We start from the raw sequence: 16,262 nt of genomic DNA on the forward strand, positions 1-16,262 counted from the left end.
TATACATGGTTTTAGGTTACTGTTGATGTAATATGTATGTGATCTGTTTAAGTTTCTGTTTTGTCCACATTTATGGTTATGACTATAACTGAAACAAAGTTTATGATGATGACAGTGTGCTGCTTAATCAGTAAAAGATCAACCTGTTTTTTCTCCCAGAAATTTCACTTGCTTTGCAGAAATGCTGGGACTAGGTATTTGATAGACAACTGCTACCAAATAACAGATTAGGTGCACTGTCCTTGTCTGCCTAACGGCACACGCTTGACTGTGTACACGGTGCATAATGGGACAGTTATCCAGAAAACAGAGAAAATGTGCACTTCCCAGCATAGGTGCAAACTCTGACAGTTCCTGCCTACACTAGTGAGAGTGCACCAACAAAAGGGGAAGCTGAGGTTTTGAACTGTGACTACGTTTCTCACTGTAAGTGAACCCGCCACACATTGAAGAGGCGACAGGGATACCCCTGCAGGCAGGTGCAGTCATTCAGTCGGCCCCTTGCAACCCCTCCAAATGGGAATCTTTTGGGGCACGCTGTCTATGCATCAAATACGTAGTGCATAATATGTGCACCTCTCAAAGGCGTCTTTACCCTTCTCTGTAATATTGTGATGAACAGGGCCAAAGGCATTGCCTCATTTGCTTGTGGAGTGGGCCCATGCAAATGAGGACACTCCCCTTGGGATGTCACTGGTGCACATTCTGCGCCAGAGCGGTCCAGATTACTGAAGGGGCAGCACAAGTATCTGTGGTCCCTTCTGCAACACCAAAATACCCCAAGGGTACACAAAAAGGCACAAACATCTGTTGCACCCTTAGAGCACTGTGTGCAATAAAGCCCCTGTTGTGCTCTGGTTTTCATTACTTCTGGGAATTAAGGCATTTGTAAAATGTCACTCCCATCCTTTCCGAGTGGAAAGTCTATTTTAACAACACATATTGGACTCAAGGCACACTACTAGTGTAGAACATACAATAGCCTTCTGGAAATTCTATGTATACATGGCACTGTTGTACAGCTAATGTAAACAGAGGTTACACTAATTCATCTACAGTAATTCATTCAGCTCATCCAGACAGGGATAAAATGATGGGCTTGCACAGAGAAGAAGAATTTACCTTACAAGCCAGAACACTTGACTGAAGGAAAGCGTTCTCCCAGAGGGTTGAGCCAGTCTGTTGAGCATAAAAAGAGTGAAATATATGATGACATTTTTCCAGGATCCAAACTTCTTTAGTAACAGTTCATTATTGTCTACCAATTTCAAAAACAAACACAGCAGTCTATAGGATCCATAATAGTATGTATTTGTCATACATTGACATTAACGGGGCTATTCACAAAGGTAAATTACACTTGTGAGTAATTTACATGTTAGTTCACCCTTACAGTGTTGAATATGTTTTCTACATTTGGCTATACATAAATCCCAGTGTAAAGTTACTCAAAAGTGTAAACTTACATGTTTTCACCACCTGAAAAAGCTGTTGAGCTAACATTGTGATTGTAAATTACAACTGCCATAAAAACCATAGTAAGTCCAGCACAGCACCTGGCCAACCACTGACACTCCAACACCCTCCTATAGAAAATAATGGAAGTGGGGACTTAAGATACCACCCAATAGAAATGAATACTAAATTTAAAAAAATATACGTATAGAACTTAATGGGGAAAAAATGAAATATTTATTATTCAATTATAAAATACTTTAAAAACCTTTTTTTAATGTAAAAATAAATGGAAGTTTAAATGTTAATGAAATATAATTAAATAACTTTACATTAATAATGCAGACACCAAAGGCAGAGCTATAGGCCTCACTCTTAATGAAAGAGATGCACTTACAAGCGTTTAGAATCATTTTACAGATAATAACACATACCATGTTACCGTTACCACTTTGACGAAGATGACTATGAATGTAGAATCATAAATTGGCTAGATTATGCACTGTTGTTTAATTCAGTTTCACTTTTAGGTGTTATTATTTATTGTTATAAATCTTGTCAGGCCATACGCATTGCATATTTAACTCAGATTTGCAGGATCATGAACACATTTCCTGAGGATCAGAAACCACTTATCACGCCTGGCCTAAAGTACACAGGTCCTGAGGCCGGACTGTAAACTGAAATCAGCTATGGCAAACATTAGCCACCCTCGCGAGTAAACCGAGCCCCTACCCCCATTAGGGGTGTGGGTTGTACGGTCTCCTCTATTTTTAAAAAGTGAATCCAATACAGAATATTTAATTTATACTTAAAAAAATCCTTAGGATTTCTACAGGGGAAGTAAATAAATATTTCTAGAACACGAACATGAAATCTAAGTAATTATAACACTCAAAAGTATCTTTGCCATAGAATTTTCAAATCAGATCAAAGAGCATATAAATGCCATGAATATGTTTTTTTTTCAATGATTCTTTAATGAGGAATTGAATGCATGCAACTGACACAGGTTTTGCTCTGCTAATGCTGCCATAGAGAATTTTCAAAGCAAGTGTGGTTACTTTTTTCCATACAGTGGACAGACTTAAACGCTTTGTGATGAGATAGGGGTCATAAAAGACACTACATAGAGTGGCTCTGCTGATAAATGCCACGGGGACTGGAAACGACAAGCTTTAGCATAGCCAATAGGTCTCGCTTTTGGGACCTTAGAAGTATTTAGTTATGCAGCACAATATCCTTGGTGCAACAACATCAACTGTTGCATGGCTAAACACTTATAAGGTCCCACAGGCGAGACCTATTGGCTATGCCAATGCTTGTTGAAACTTCACTCCAGTTCTGACCCCGGGAGGGCTGGATCCCAGGGGCTGGTGACTCTCCTGCTGCTCTGGCCCTCTGGGGCATTAGCACATGGTTCACCTCAGTCCAACGCAAATGTGTTTGTGTGTCCTGACTTGCTGATCACAGAAAATAAATGCATCACTTCCATGCAGTTCTGTAGGTAACTCATATAGCGTGAACATAGCTTCGAGGAGCTGCCTGGCACTCTATACAGACCTTGGGCCTGAGGGGGCTAATAGGCTGGGGGTCGGTGCTGAATTGGCTACGAAACCAAGCCTTTGGGATGTGTTACATGTAACCCTCCACGGGGCATAAAGCTGCCGTTGCAGGGCATCACCAAAATGCTGCTCCAAAAGTACTGCAATTATTGTAAAAATTATTTTTCTTAAGACAGCACTGGGTCTGCAAATCCTTGTGAATGTGTGTAATGCAGGGATAAAAGCCTGCAAGGGACAGCAGACCTGTGTGCCCGTTTCCTGTCTACATTGAGCTGGTTTTGGGATGCTGTCAGTGTCGCATCATCAAAGTGACATCCCTAGAGGGACTCCAGGGGACAGGCATGAGTTCTTGGGACCGCCCCGTCAGACTGGGACAAAAATTAGGCCCCGGCTCCAAATAAAAGGTGACGCACCGTTGGTGAATTAGAAACCTAAACTGTGTCTCATGCTTGCAAATTGGGGAAGTTTTGAACTTGCAAAGACACCCTGTATAACTGTTTTACAAGGTGTGGAAGGATCCAGGCATTTGAGCTTACTGCAGATGCTTGTTTTAATATTACTAAAATCAACAGTAAAAAACAGTCCACCAGCCATAAAGGGGGTCTACAAACACCCCAAAAAAAGGCCCACACACTGAACTGACAGGCCAAGGCCAGCCTGTCTGGCACTGCCTGTCCGACCCTGGGTGTCACTTACTCAGTGGAGTCTGTCCCTCACAAACTGATGTTTTCACGTTACTATATTGCGTTTTTGTTTTGCCCCAGTAAAGCCTGGCACTTTCAACAACTGAATAAAGTCTGAAGCACCGGACCTGAGGATACTGACTGACTCGACGTCCTCGGACACCGGATGTTTCTTTCCAGCTTTTCCCTCCATCAAACCATTGTAATTTGTAACTTTAGTCAAACGGGTTCATTGATATGAACCAGGACTACAACTTCCAGAATGCAATGGTGTTATATTCTGTTTTGTACATAATTTAATTGTATACAAATAATATAATATGTATTAGTAATTCAGCATAGGGCATCTTTTGTATGACATTCCACGTTCCATTTGGATCGCTGGTGTGGAAGATTCCACTGGTAGTCAGATGTTTTACTGAGGATCAACACAAAGGATGTATGCCATGCTGCTAATAAATCAACTAATTATATTGGAAACTGACTACTTCTTTACAATGGCGACGAAGGGAAGTCTACCGCAGGACAGCCTGAAAACGATGCAATGTGAAGTTTACTGCCACATCTATAACAAAAAGAGGAACCATTGCTATAGTCTGGCTTCTTGTTGGAATAATTAATGATTGGTTTTGATCTATATTCATGCGTATTTCCATTTTTCATCTCAACTTTCGGTTTGATCGCACAAATTTCCTCCTCTTTGGTTGAAGAATTAGATTTTTTGTTTACGATATCCATCCATTTCTCGGACTGTTCAGTAGATTTCGCTGTGGCGATAGCTTCTTCTAAATTGGGGTCACCCATGACCCATAGTTTTTCTTGAACAAAGAATGTAGAGTTTGTGGTAGGGTCGGTCATTTCAGTAATGTATGCAGAGATGTGAAATGACAGTCCAATCGCACACGCAATAACATCACCAACAGTTCAGAATCCCACGAAGTCACCAGTGTCAACGAATCTCCGGAAAAAGACAAAGGGTTTGTGGTGTCAATTGTAAACAAAGATCCCGACATCAATCTGAAATCGCCTACTTGTATTTTCAGCATCATGGAGACTGATATAAAATTAATGGTAGATTCGGGATCACCGTGGACAATTATTACAAAAAAATATTTTGATGAGATGTTGATGGATGTTTGTGATTATGATATGTTACAATCTTCTGATATTCATGCTGAAAGTTTTGATGGTTCTAAGATTGATATAGAAGGTTTTCTGCATGTCACCTTAGGTTTTAAAGGAAGGTTAGTTCAAATTAAACTTTACATTGCCAGGGGTGAATGTATTGGGATGGCGTGACCAATGGAGGTTCGGCATAATCCTGAATCCACGTTCGGAAGAACCTGTTTCTTTAGGCGAGGATAGTATTAATAATATCGCCATTACCAATCCACAAGATAGTTGTAAGGGAAAAGAAACAAGAATTATTGAAACCTATGGTAAAGTCTTTTGTGACAAATTGGGCAAACTGAAGAATTTTACACACAAAATTGACTTAAAGGCCAATGCCATACCTGTAAAACAAAAGTTGAGAGGAGTTCCCATTAATATAAGGGAGGAATTAAAAGAAATGTTGAAAGATCTAGCTGATGAGGGTATTATTGAACCCATAGAGTCATCTGAGTGGGTTTCACCCATTGTTTTGGTACGCAAACCAGACCAAAAACTTAGAGTATGTGTGGACTTGAGGGTCTTAAATACAAATATTGTGATAGACTGTCATCCACTCCCAAATATTAATGAGGTGGTGTCCATGTTGGATGGTGCAAAAGTCTTTTCTACGTTAGACTTAAGATCTGCATACCACCAAATAGAACTTACAGAGGAATCGAAGAAATTAACTGCATTCATTACTCCACAAGGCCTGTTTCAGTACACCAGAATGCCATTTGGTTTGGCATCGGCAGCATCTGTATTCCAAAGACTCATGTTCCAAATTTTTAGGGACATAGATGGGTATGTTAAATGCTTCCAGGATGATATAGTGATTTTCTCAAAAAATGTTGAGGAACATGAATCACATTTAAATGAGGTGTGTAAAAGATTAAATAGTCATGGTCTGACTTTGAAAGCCCATAAGTGCAAACTTTTTAAACAATCTGTGGAGTATTTAGGACATACACTATCTGGTGAGGGTGTTATACCAAAAAGGTCCAATGTTGACGCTATAATTAATGCTCCTACCCCTGTAAATAAAGATCAATTATTATCATTCGCAGGGATGTGCGAATATTATAGCAAATTCATAGAACATTTTGCAACCAAGATGGAACCATTACGAAAATTGCTAAGGAAAAATTTCACATTCTCTTGGGAAAATGATCAACAAAACGCTTTTGAGAACATAAAAAAAGATGTGGTTAATGCACCCACGCTAAAACCATTCAGGATAAATAAAGAGTGCATTATTATGGTCGATGCTAGCCTCTATGGTTTAGGCAGTGTCTTATCTCAAAGGGAAGGTATGCATGAATGGAATGTTGCATTTGCATCAAGAACTTTGAATGAAACAGAACGTAAATATTCTGTCACCGAAAAAGAACTACTCGAGTGTGTATGGGCAGTGGAACACTACAGAATTTATGTGTGGGGAAGTAAGTTTCTACTCAGAACAGATCACAAACCTTTAGTTACTATTTTGTCTACAGGTGGAGGTTGGAATTCAACTGCAAGAATTTCTAGGTTAGTGGCAAGACTTCAAGAATATAGTTTCAAGACTGAATATGTGCCAGGAAAAAAAAATGTTACTGCAGATTTCCTATCACGTTTACCATGCAATCACGATGACGTTTGTTGGAGGGAGGACCACCGGGGAGTCAGGGGGCCCTCTCCGGGGCACCTTCCTACCGCAAAGTTATAGCCGAGCGCCGCTGAGAAGCCTCCTAGGAGAGGTCTTTCTCCTATGATCGTACTAGGCCCAGTAACACCGCCACACAGGACTCCGTATCAGTTGCTTATCTAGGTACTTTATCAATAGTAGTACATTCGAAATATTTACAGGGGGATCGAGAGATCCAGAAAGAGTCTCAATGTCTTTGTAGGGACAGGGTAGCGGGACAGTCTTAGTACCAGCCTGGTACGGGGAAGCTCTGCGCCAGACCTTGCGTTAGGCCGAAGGTGGCTCCGGGGATCGGAGCGGCAGGTGCTGGTCTCAAAGCAGCTCGGACGTGGAGAGCCGCAACGGTGTCTGCAGGGCTCGGGTGGTAGTTCCGATTGGGTCGAGCCGCGACACAGTCAGCAGGGCTCCGGTGGTAGGTCCGCTTCGGTCGAGCCGCGACGAGGTCAGCTGGGCTCTGATGGCAAGTTCAACAAGGTCGGGCCCCGACAGCGTCAGCAGGGCCCCAAAGGTTCGTGAAGGTCTTTAAGCACGGTGGAGCCGCGACGTAGTCAGCAGGGCTCAGAGCGTGGTTCCAGGATGAGTCTTTCTCCGTAGGGTCAGCCGCGATCCGATCAGCAGGGCTCTTGACTCTGGGATACAACTGCTGTCCTGTTGCAGGGTCGCCCCAGATATAGGTCTGGAGCCCTTTGATGTCCGGACCCTTGTGCCCGGGGGGGCGGAGAGGCCGGGTCGGGAGTGGCCAGACGCTCAGCAGGAGAGGCGCCAGGCCCAGGAGAGCTGTGGGGCATTCGCACCTAGGTGTGGGAGGACGGTTGGGGGTCCCATCGATACTGCCCTCCGCCAGGAGTGGGGAAGTGTTCACGTGGTACCCCCTGGCCAGTTGTTGGTGCCTTGATGTCGGGGCTTGCTGGGGCCGAGGCCGGGTTGAGCGGGGTCACGTAGGCTGGTGCGCAGAGTCACGTACAATCCAAAATGGAGGAGCCCCGAGGTGCAGGGGACCTCGTGCTGCTTGGCGAGGGGGAACAGGACCACGCCACGAGGCCGGCTCAACAACGTTAATGTCGTCAAAGAAATAGATTTTGTTGTAAGCATAAATGATTTTGTTGCTCCACAGTTCCAAGACATCACAGAAAAATTTTGGTCCGAATTTGAAAAGGAAGATGACAGATGGAATGATCTAAGAAGAGGTATTATAGAGGGGTGGTCTAACAAAGGTCAAGTAAGGCCAGATTTGATATCATTTTACAATGTTTCAGATCAATTAGAACTTGAAGGGAGTTTAATTCTTAAAGGTGTAAAATGTGTGCCACCCAGAGGGGTTCAGGAAACTATTCTTAAGATCGCTCATAAAACTCATCCAGGTATTTCTGCAATGAAAAGGTTAATTAGGAATTATTTTTGGTGGCCAGGTATGGATAGTGTCATTGATCGTACAATCAGGGAATGTAATGAATGTATATCCAGTGAAAGAATGTTGAAGGTGAATGTTCCACCCATGAAAATTGTACCTTGGCCAAAAGAACCTTGGCAGAAAATTGCGTTCGATATATCGGGACCATTTTGAAATTTGCCTGAGAATTCGAGATTTGCTTTAGTCATTGTAGACTATCATTCAAAATGGCCTGAAGTCAAGTTTGTGTCAAAAGCCACTACCAGTGCTGTAATTTGTTTTTTTCAAGAAGTGTTTGCACGTGAAGGGTGTCCTGCAAATTTAGTAACTGACAATGGTGTACAACTTACATCGCATGAAATGAATACTTTTATTAACAATTGTGGGATCAAGCACACATTTACTTCCTTATACGAACCACACGAAAATGGGCAAGTGGAAAGGTTCAATAGAGTACTTAAAACTTTTGTTTTAGATTCTTTAAAACATGGAAATGATTGGTTGGGTGCTTTAAGAGAACGGTTATGGGTTTATAGAATAACTCCACATACCACTACTGGCGTTAGTCCGTTTAAATTATTAAAAGGGAGAGATCCTGCATCTAGTCTATGTCCATGGTGGTTCAAAGATAAATGTAAAGCTTTGGCAGAGGACAATGAATGCGTGCATGTCACTGCGGAGAGAGTGGGAAGTAAACAACTAATGACAAAAAAATGGTGTGATAACAAATGGAAAGTGAAAATGCACAATTTTAAGATTGGAGATTGGGTTAGAGTTTTAAGACCTGGATTTGTTAATAAGGAACTCAGAAAGTTTGGTAAGGCAATACAAATTAAAAAAGTTTTTTCTAACAGTGTTATTACCCAAGATGGGAAAGTTTGGAATGTTAGAAGACTAGCCAAATGTCCTATCCAAAATTCTAGTCAAAGTTCTGGTACTAGAGATGACAGTCATGATCTAAATCCTTCACCTTACTTGCATCTCAAGGATACAATATCATCAAGAGTCAAAATCAATAATCGTATAAAAAATGTTCCTAAGAGATTTCATGATTTTGTGCAAAGTTAAAGGTTATGGTAAGCTTAAGATTTTTGTGTGTATCTTCCTACTATGGAATTTATTTATTTATCTTTTTATTTGTGATTATTTTATTGATGGGGGAGATGTGTTATATTCTGTTTTGTACATAATTTAATTATATACAAATAATATAATATGTATTAGTAATTCAGCATAGGGCATCTTTTGTATGACATTCCACGTTCCATTTGGATCGCTGGTGTGGAAGATTCCACTGGAAGACAGATGTTTTACTGAGGATCAACACGAAGGATGTATGCCGTGCTGCTAATAAATCAACTAATTATATTGGATACTGACTACTTCTTTACAAATGGTTTGATGTAGGTATGCCTTTCAGCCGACGATATCTCCAAGCAGAGTGAAGTTAGGTATTTGTGGTGGTGACACCCTTCAAGCCCGTGACAGTATAGGGCCCTCATACAGCTCTGGGGGTTCACCCCCCCTCTTAAAAGGGTCTGGGTACTGGTTCTGTTTATTCTGCTTTGTGTGTCTGCGTTTCCTACACAGCAACACTTTAGATGTGCAGGAAGCACCACCCCTTGTCTGTTCCGTTGGAAAAAGAATAGGAATTCCACCTATAGCGCCCAGCCCATTGGCTTGGCGCTTTCAGTAAATCACTACTGGAAGGCGGAGACACCGCACCTAAGCTATTTCTATGTCTTGAAACCCAAAACAACACACAAATATACAGAAACAAGGATACATCAAATAAAAAAGCTATGAAATGTTTTATTTAATTTACAAACACTGGACATGCAGAAACCGGAATTTTAATGTGTTAATGCAATGGTTGGAGTTTTTGAAATATTCAAGCAGAAATCGTAATTTTAATGGAATGGTTAGAACTTTTCAAACTGTAATTTTATTTCTGAAAGATGAACTGATATGCTAGACTCCAGGACACAATGTTGTGTATTTGCTCTCAATTCGTGCTCTATTTGTGGTGCACACCAGTGCTCCAGTTGAGGCCTCCACGATTCAAGAGAATTCTACCATCTTCATTTATATCCTTCAATGTCAAATTCTTTTACATTTCCAGAGCGTTTTACATTTTTGAATTTCGCTTTTTTATATGTCCATACTTTATTAACCTTCTAATATTATTTCATTTTCTAATCAGTCGTGGGCCCCCTGAGTAGGGCTAGATGAGCCCCGGGGGTCTGCCAACCCTAGGTTAAGAATTGCTGGCCTAGTCTCCCAGAGCCGGCTACGATGGCTCCAAATAAATATTTCGGCACGATTATGGCAGAGTTTAGGTAGCTGTTGACAACGATGGACAGGGTCTGGTGGGCCACAAGCCATCCACCCCCAGTAACGGAGACCCTGGCATGGAGTGACTTGTCTTCGATCACACATCATGTGAAGGGACCAGTCATTTAGCGTATGGCTCTCTAGCCCCAACCAGAGCATTTAATCACTTTTCACGTGTGCCCAAGATCAGGCTGTGTGTAAATTAACTGAACTGGGACTTAGTATGCACACATTCCGCGATTAGGCACTTTAGGTAACAGAGTATGGAAAACATCTGCTTTAGAACTAATTGTACCAGAGTGGAGTGCGGGGGCTAACATCCCAGACAGAAGCACACCCCTGGCTTGTTCCACTGTGTCTGCTTGCTGCGGTGTTGTACTCTTGTGTAACCTTGAACCGCACGCCTGGCGTCATGCTCCCTCACATGTGCCCGTGGTTGTTGTACCACCTGCTTGCAGAATCCCCAACACTGGCCAGCAGGGCACAGTACCCCTGGGCACCCGGCTGCCTGCCAAATAACTCAAGGCTAGAGATAGGGATTCTGTAACACCCCTGTGCGTGCAATGCATTTCACATTGGTGCATGCAAGCTAGTCCCAAGGGCTAATGTGCCTGCGGCTGAAACCTAACCATAAGCTGCATGCCACAGGTTAGAATCCTGAGTGAGTCCATTCCGAGTTTCATCCTCTCAGGGTTGATAACAAAAGAAGTATTAAGGTGTAGATAAAAAACACAGAAAACAACAACGAAGATCGCATTCGCGGTTCTTCGATACCGCCAATTTCTCACAAAAGTGTGCAGTCTTTTTGAAGCGCTACCGAGAGAAACTGCTTCACTAAAATGATCGAATATTGGTGTTCAGACCTTATTTATAACAATAAACTAAACAATTGTCTGAAAGGAAGCTGGGTCGGTTATTTTCAGAGAAATACAAATTTGGAAAGCTGATCTCAAGCACAGAAGGACCATCGCCATTGTGGAGGCTGTCCAGAGCGAACGACCAGAGTGGCAGACTCTGGTGCTGGCGATCCAGGCGAGTCTCGGTGTCCGCTCAACATCCTGTGATTCTGGGCAAATCTCTATTCTACCCATGCCTACCAAAAAAAATATAAAGAACAAGCATTGGCATAGCCAATAGGTCTCGCTTTTGGGACCGTTTAAGTATTTAGTTATGCAGCACAATATCCTTGGTGCAACCACATCAACTGTTGCGTGGCTTTATAAGGTCCCAAAGGCAAGACCTATTGGCTATGCCAATGCTTGGTGTGGTTGTGTGTGTGGTTGTGTGTGTGTGTGTGTGTGTGGTTGTGTGTGTGTGGTTGTGTGTGTGAGATTGTGTGTGTGTGTGAGGTTGTGTGTGTGTGAGGTTGTGTGTGTGGTTGCGTGTGTGTGGTTGTGTGTGTGGGTCTGGTTGTGGGTGCAGTTGTGAGTGCGGGTGTGGTTGGGTGTGTGTGTGTGTGGATGTGTGGATGTGTGGATGTGTGGTTGAGGGTGGTTGTGTTTGTAGTTGTGTGTGTGTGGTTGTGTGTGTGGTTGTGTGTGTGGTTGTGTGTGGTTGTGTGTGTGGTTGTGTGTGGTTGTGTGTGTGTGTGGTTGTGTGTGTGGGTGGTGGTGTGTGTGGGTGGTTGTGTGTGTGGTTGTGGTTGGTTGTGTGTGTGGTTGTGTGTGTGGGTGGTGGTGTGTGTGGGTGGTGGTGTGTGTGGGTGGTGGTGTGTGTGGGTGGTTGTGTGTGTGGTTGTGGTTGGTTGAGTGTGTGGTTGTGTGTGTGGTTGTGGTTGTGTGTGTGTGTGGTTGTGGGTGTGTGTGGTTGTGGGTGTGGTTGTGGGTGTGTTGTGTGTGTGGTTGTGGTTGTGTGTGTGGTTGTGTGTGTGTGGTGTGTGTGTGGTTGTGTGTGTGTGGTTGTGTGTGGTTGTGTGCGGTTGTGTGTGGTTGTGTGTGTGGTTGTGTGTGTGGTTGTGTGTGTGGTTGTGTGTGTGGTTGTGTGTGTGTGTGTGGTTGTGTGTGTGTATGTGTGGTTGTGTGTGTTGTGTGTGTTGTGTGTGTGTATGTGGTTGTGTTTGTGGCTGTGTGGCTGTGTGTGGTTGTGTGTGGTTGTGTGTGGTGTGTGTGGTTGTGTGTGGTTGTGGTGTGTTTGGTTGTGTGTGGTTGTGTGTGTGGTTGTGGGTGTTGTGGTGTGGTTGTTTGTGTGGTTGTGTGGGTGTGGTTGTGTGGGTGTGGTTGTGTGTGTGGTTGTGCATGTGTGGTTGTGTGTGTGGTTGTGTGTGTGTGTGGTTGTGGTTGTGTGTGGTTGGTTGTGTGCATGGTTGTGTGTCTGGTGTTTGTGTGGTTGTGGTTGTGTGTGTGTGGTTGTGTGTAGTGTGTGTGTGGTTGTGTTTGTGTGGTTGGGTGTGGTAGTGTGTGTGTGTGGTTGTGTGTATGGTTGCCTGGGTGTGGTTGTGTGTGTGGTTGTGTGGGTGTGGTTGTGTGGGTGTGGTTGTATGTGTGTGTGTGTGTTGTTGTGTGTGGTTGTGTGTGGTTGTGTGTGGTTGGTTGTGTGTGTGTGTGTGTGGTTGGTTGTGTGTGTGTGGTTGTGTGTGTGTTGTGTGCATGGTTGTGTGTGTGCGGTTGGGTGTGGTAGTGTGTGTGTGTGGTTGTGTGTATGGTTGTGTGTGTGGTTGTGGTTGTGTGTGTGTGGTTGTGTGTGTGTGGTTGTGTGTGTGTGGATGTGGGTGTGGTTGTTTGTGTGTTATGGGTGTGATTGTGAGATTGGTTGTGTGGTTGGTTGTGGGTGTGGTTGTGGGTGTGGTTGTGTGTGTTGTGTGTGTGTGTGGTTGGTTGTGTGTGTGGTTGTGTGTGTGTGGTTGTGTGTGTGGTTGTGTGTGGTTGTGTGTGTGCGTGTGTGGTTGTGGTTATGGTTGTGGTTGTGTGTGTGGTAGTATGTGTGGTTGTGTGTGGTTGTGGTGTGTTTGGTTGTGTGTGGTTGTGTGTGTGTGGTTGTGTGTGTGTGTGTGGTTGTTTGTGGTTGTGTGTGGTTATGGGTGTGGTTGTGTGTGTGTAGTTGTGTGTGTGGTTGTGTGTGTGTGGGGGGGTTGTTTGTGTGGTTGTGTGTGTGGTTGTGTGTGTTTGCAGTTGTGTGTGGTTATGTGTGTGGTTGTGTGCGTGTGGTTGTGTGTGTTTGTGTGGTTGTGTGTGTGGTTGTTTGTGTGGTTGTGTGTGTTGGGTTGTGGGTGTGGTTGTGTGTGTGTGGTTGTGTGTATGTGTGTGTGTGGGTCTGGTTGTGGGTGCAGTTGTGGGTGCGGGTGTGGTTGTGGGTGGGTGTGTGTGTGTGGATGTGTGGTTGGGTGTGGTTGTGTGTGTGGTTGTGTGTGTGGGTGGTGGTGTGTGGGTGGTTGTGTGTGTGGTTGTGGTTGGTTGTGTGTGTGGTTGTGGTTGTGTGTGTGTGTGGTTGTGGTTGTGTGTGGTTGTGGGTGTGTGTGGTTGTGGGTGTGTGGTTGTGGGTGTGGTTGTGGGTGTGGTTGTGGGTATGGTTGTGGGTGTGTGTGTGGTTGTGTGTGTGCGGTTGTGTGTGGTTGTGTGTGTGTGGTTGTGTGTGGTTGTTTGTGTGGTTGTGTGTGTTGGGTTGTGGGTGTGGTTGTGTGTGTGTGGATGTGTGGTTGGGTGTGGTTGTGTTTGTAGTTGTGTGTGTGTGGTTGTGTGTGTGGTTGTGGTTGTGTGTGTGGTTGTGTGTGGTTGTGTGTGTGTGGTTGTGTGTGTGTGTGGTGGTGTGTGTGGGTGGTTGTGTGTGTGCTTGTGGTTGGTTGTGTGTGTGGTTGTGTGTGTGGTTGGGGTTGTGTGTGTGTGTGGTTGTGGTTGTGTGTGGTTGTGGGTGTGTGTGGTTGTGGGTGTGTGGTTGTGGGTATGGTTGTGGGTGTGTTGTGTGTGTGGTTGTGGTTGTGTGTGTGGTTGTGTGTGTGCGGTTGTGTGCGGTTGTGTGTGGTTGTGTGTGGTTGTGTGCGGTTGTGTGTGTGGTTGTGTGTGTGGTTGTGTGTGTGGTTGTGTGTGTGGTTGTGTGTGTGTGTGTGGTTGTGTGAGTGTGGTTGTGTGTGTAGTGTGTGTTGTGTGTGTGTGGTTGTGTTTGTGGCTGTGTGGCTGTGTGTGGTTGTGTGTGGTTGTGTGTGGTTGTGTGTGGTTGTGGTGTGTGTGGTTGTGTGTGGTTGTGGGTGTTGTGGTGTGGTTGTTTGTGTGGTGGTGTGGTTGTTTGTGTGGTTGTGTGGGTGTGGTTGTGTGGGTGTGGTTGTGTGTGTGGTTGTGCATGTGTGGTTGTGTGTGTGGTTGTGTGTGTGTGTGGTTGTGGTTGTGTGTGTGTGGTTGTGTGTAGTGTGTGTGTGGTTGTGTTTGTGCGGTTGGGTGTGGTAGTGTGTGTGTGTGGTTGTGTGTATGGTTGCCTGGGTGTGGTTGTGTGTGTGGTTGTGTGTGTGTGGTTGTGTGGGTGTGGTTGTGTGGGTGTGGTTGTATGTGTGTGTGTGTGTGTTGTTGTGTGTTGTTGTGTGTGGTTGTGTGTGGTTGGTTGTGTGTGTGTGTGTGGTTGTGTGTGTGTGGTTGTGTGTGTGTTGTGTGTGTGAGTGTGTGTGTGTGGTTGTGTGTATGGTTGTGTGTGTGGTTGTGGTTGTGTGTGTGTGGTTGTGTGTGTGTGGTTGTGGTTGTGGTTGTTTGTGTGTTGTTATGGGTGTGATTGTGAGATTGGTTGTGTGGTTGGGTGTGGTTGTGGGTGTGGTTGTGGGTGTGGTTGTGTGTGTGTTGTGTGTGTATGGTTGGTTGTGTGTGTGGTTGTGTGTGTGTGGTTGTGTGTGGTTGTGTGTGTGGTTGTGTGTGTGGTTGTGTGTGTGTGTGGTTGTGTGTGTGTGTGGTTGTGTGTGTTTGTGGTTGTGTGTGGTTATGGGTGTGGTTGTGTGGTTGTGTGTGTGGTTGTGTGTGTGGGGGGGTTGTTTGTGTGGTTGTGTGTGTGGTTGTGTGTGTGGTTGTGTGTGTTTGCAGTTGTGTGTGGTTGTGTGTGTGGTTGTGTGTGTGTGGTTGTATGTGTTTGTGTGGTTGTGTGTGTGGTTGTTTGTGTGGTTGTGTTTGTTGGGTTGTGGGTGTGGTTGTGTGTGTGTGGTTGTGTGTATGTGTGTGTGTGGTTGTGTGTGGTTGTGTGCGTGTGGTTGTGTGTGTGGTTGTGTGTGTGTGTGTGTATGTGCGTGTGGTTGTGCGTGTGGTTGTGTGTGTGGTTGTGTGTGTGGTTGTGGTTGTATGTGTGACAGTAATACTAAAAGCATCTCAAAATAAAGACAACAAAAACATTGAGTTTGTGGAAAGAGAAAGCAAGTTGTAAGTCAAACGGGCGCAGCAAAGCATTAACACAACAACAAAACAATCAAGATCACTTAGCGAAGACTGAGTGCTGATAATGGATACACACAGCCCATCATCTTAAGAGTTCGATTGCAGCCAATGTGCACTCAAACCTTCCCCCTCCTTATGAGTTGCACCCAATATTTCATGAGTTGTAACTGCTGCACCCACCATGGCGCTTTGAGATCTAAAGCGCTACATGTGTCTAATCGATTAACCGGTCGCCAACATGCTGTGCTTTTAAAGAGAATGTGCCAAAAGTTTCCAGCTTCCTCATCATGTCCTCATGAAAGTGCCAACGATAGGACTCCCTAAATGGTGCAACGGACATGAAACACCCGCTGCGATAAGAAATAAACACTGTGAACGTTGTCCAGTTTCACAGTAACATTTCCTTTATGTTCTTTAAGTCACAAAACAGTAATACTAAAAGCATCTCAAAATAAAGGAACACAAACATCGAGTTTGTGGAAAGAGAAAGCACATTGTAATGCAAACGGGCGCAGCAAAGCATTAACACAACAACATCTTCTTTGATGTTGAGAACATCAAAGGGGCGCCGCGAAAGTGATCGCGGGCGAAAGTGAACACGGGCGCTTAATGAGCATGACGAGGTTTGCCAGCCTCTGCTCCTAAGCGTGCGCCTGCGTA

General features: G+C 44.3%; 1 protein-coding gene across 2 annotated transcripts in view; it reads right to left on the reverse strand.

The window, feature by feature from the left end:
• LOC146780066 (meckelin-like) overlaps nucleotides 1-16,262 on the reverse strand; it is a 400,358-nt gene that overhangs the window by 295,500 nt on the left and 88,596 nt on the right. For both annotated transcript variants that reach the window (XM_085637891.1, XM_085637890.1), the window contains exon 7: nucleotides 1,123-1,179. In XM_085637891.1, the coding sequence (XP_085494017.1) occupies nucleotides 1,123-1,179 (57 nt within the window). The remainder of the gene's footprint in view (nucleotides 1-1,122; nucleotides 1,180-16,262) is intronic.

Source organism: Triturus cristatus, chromosome 12 (genome assembly GCF_964204655.1).
Source record: "Triturus cristatus chromosome 12, aTriCri1.1, whole genome shotgun sequence".
Lineage (NCBI taxonomy): Eukaryota > Metazoa > Chordata > Amphibia > Caudata > Salamandridae > Triturus > Triturus cristatus.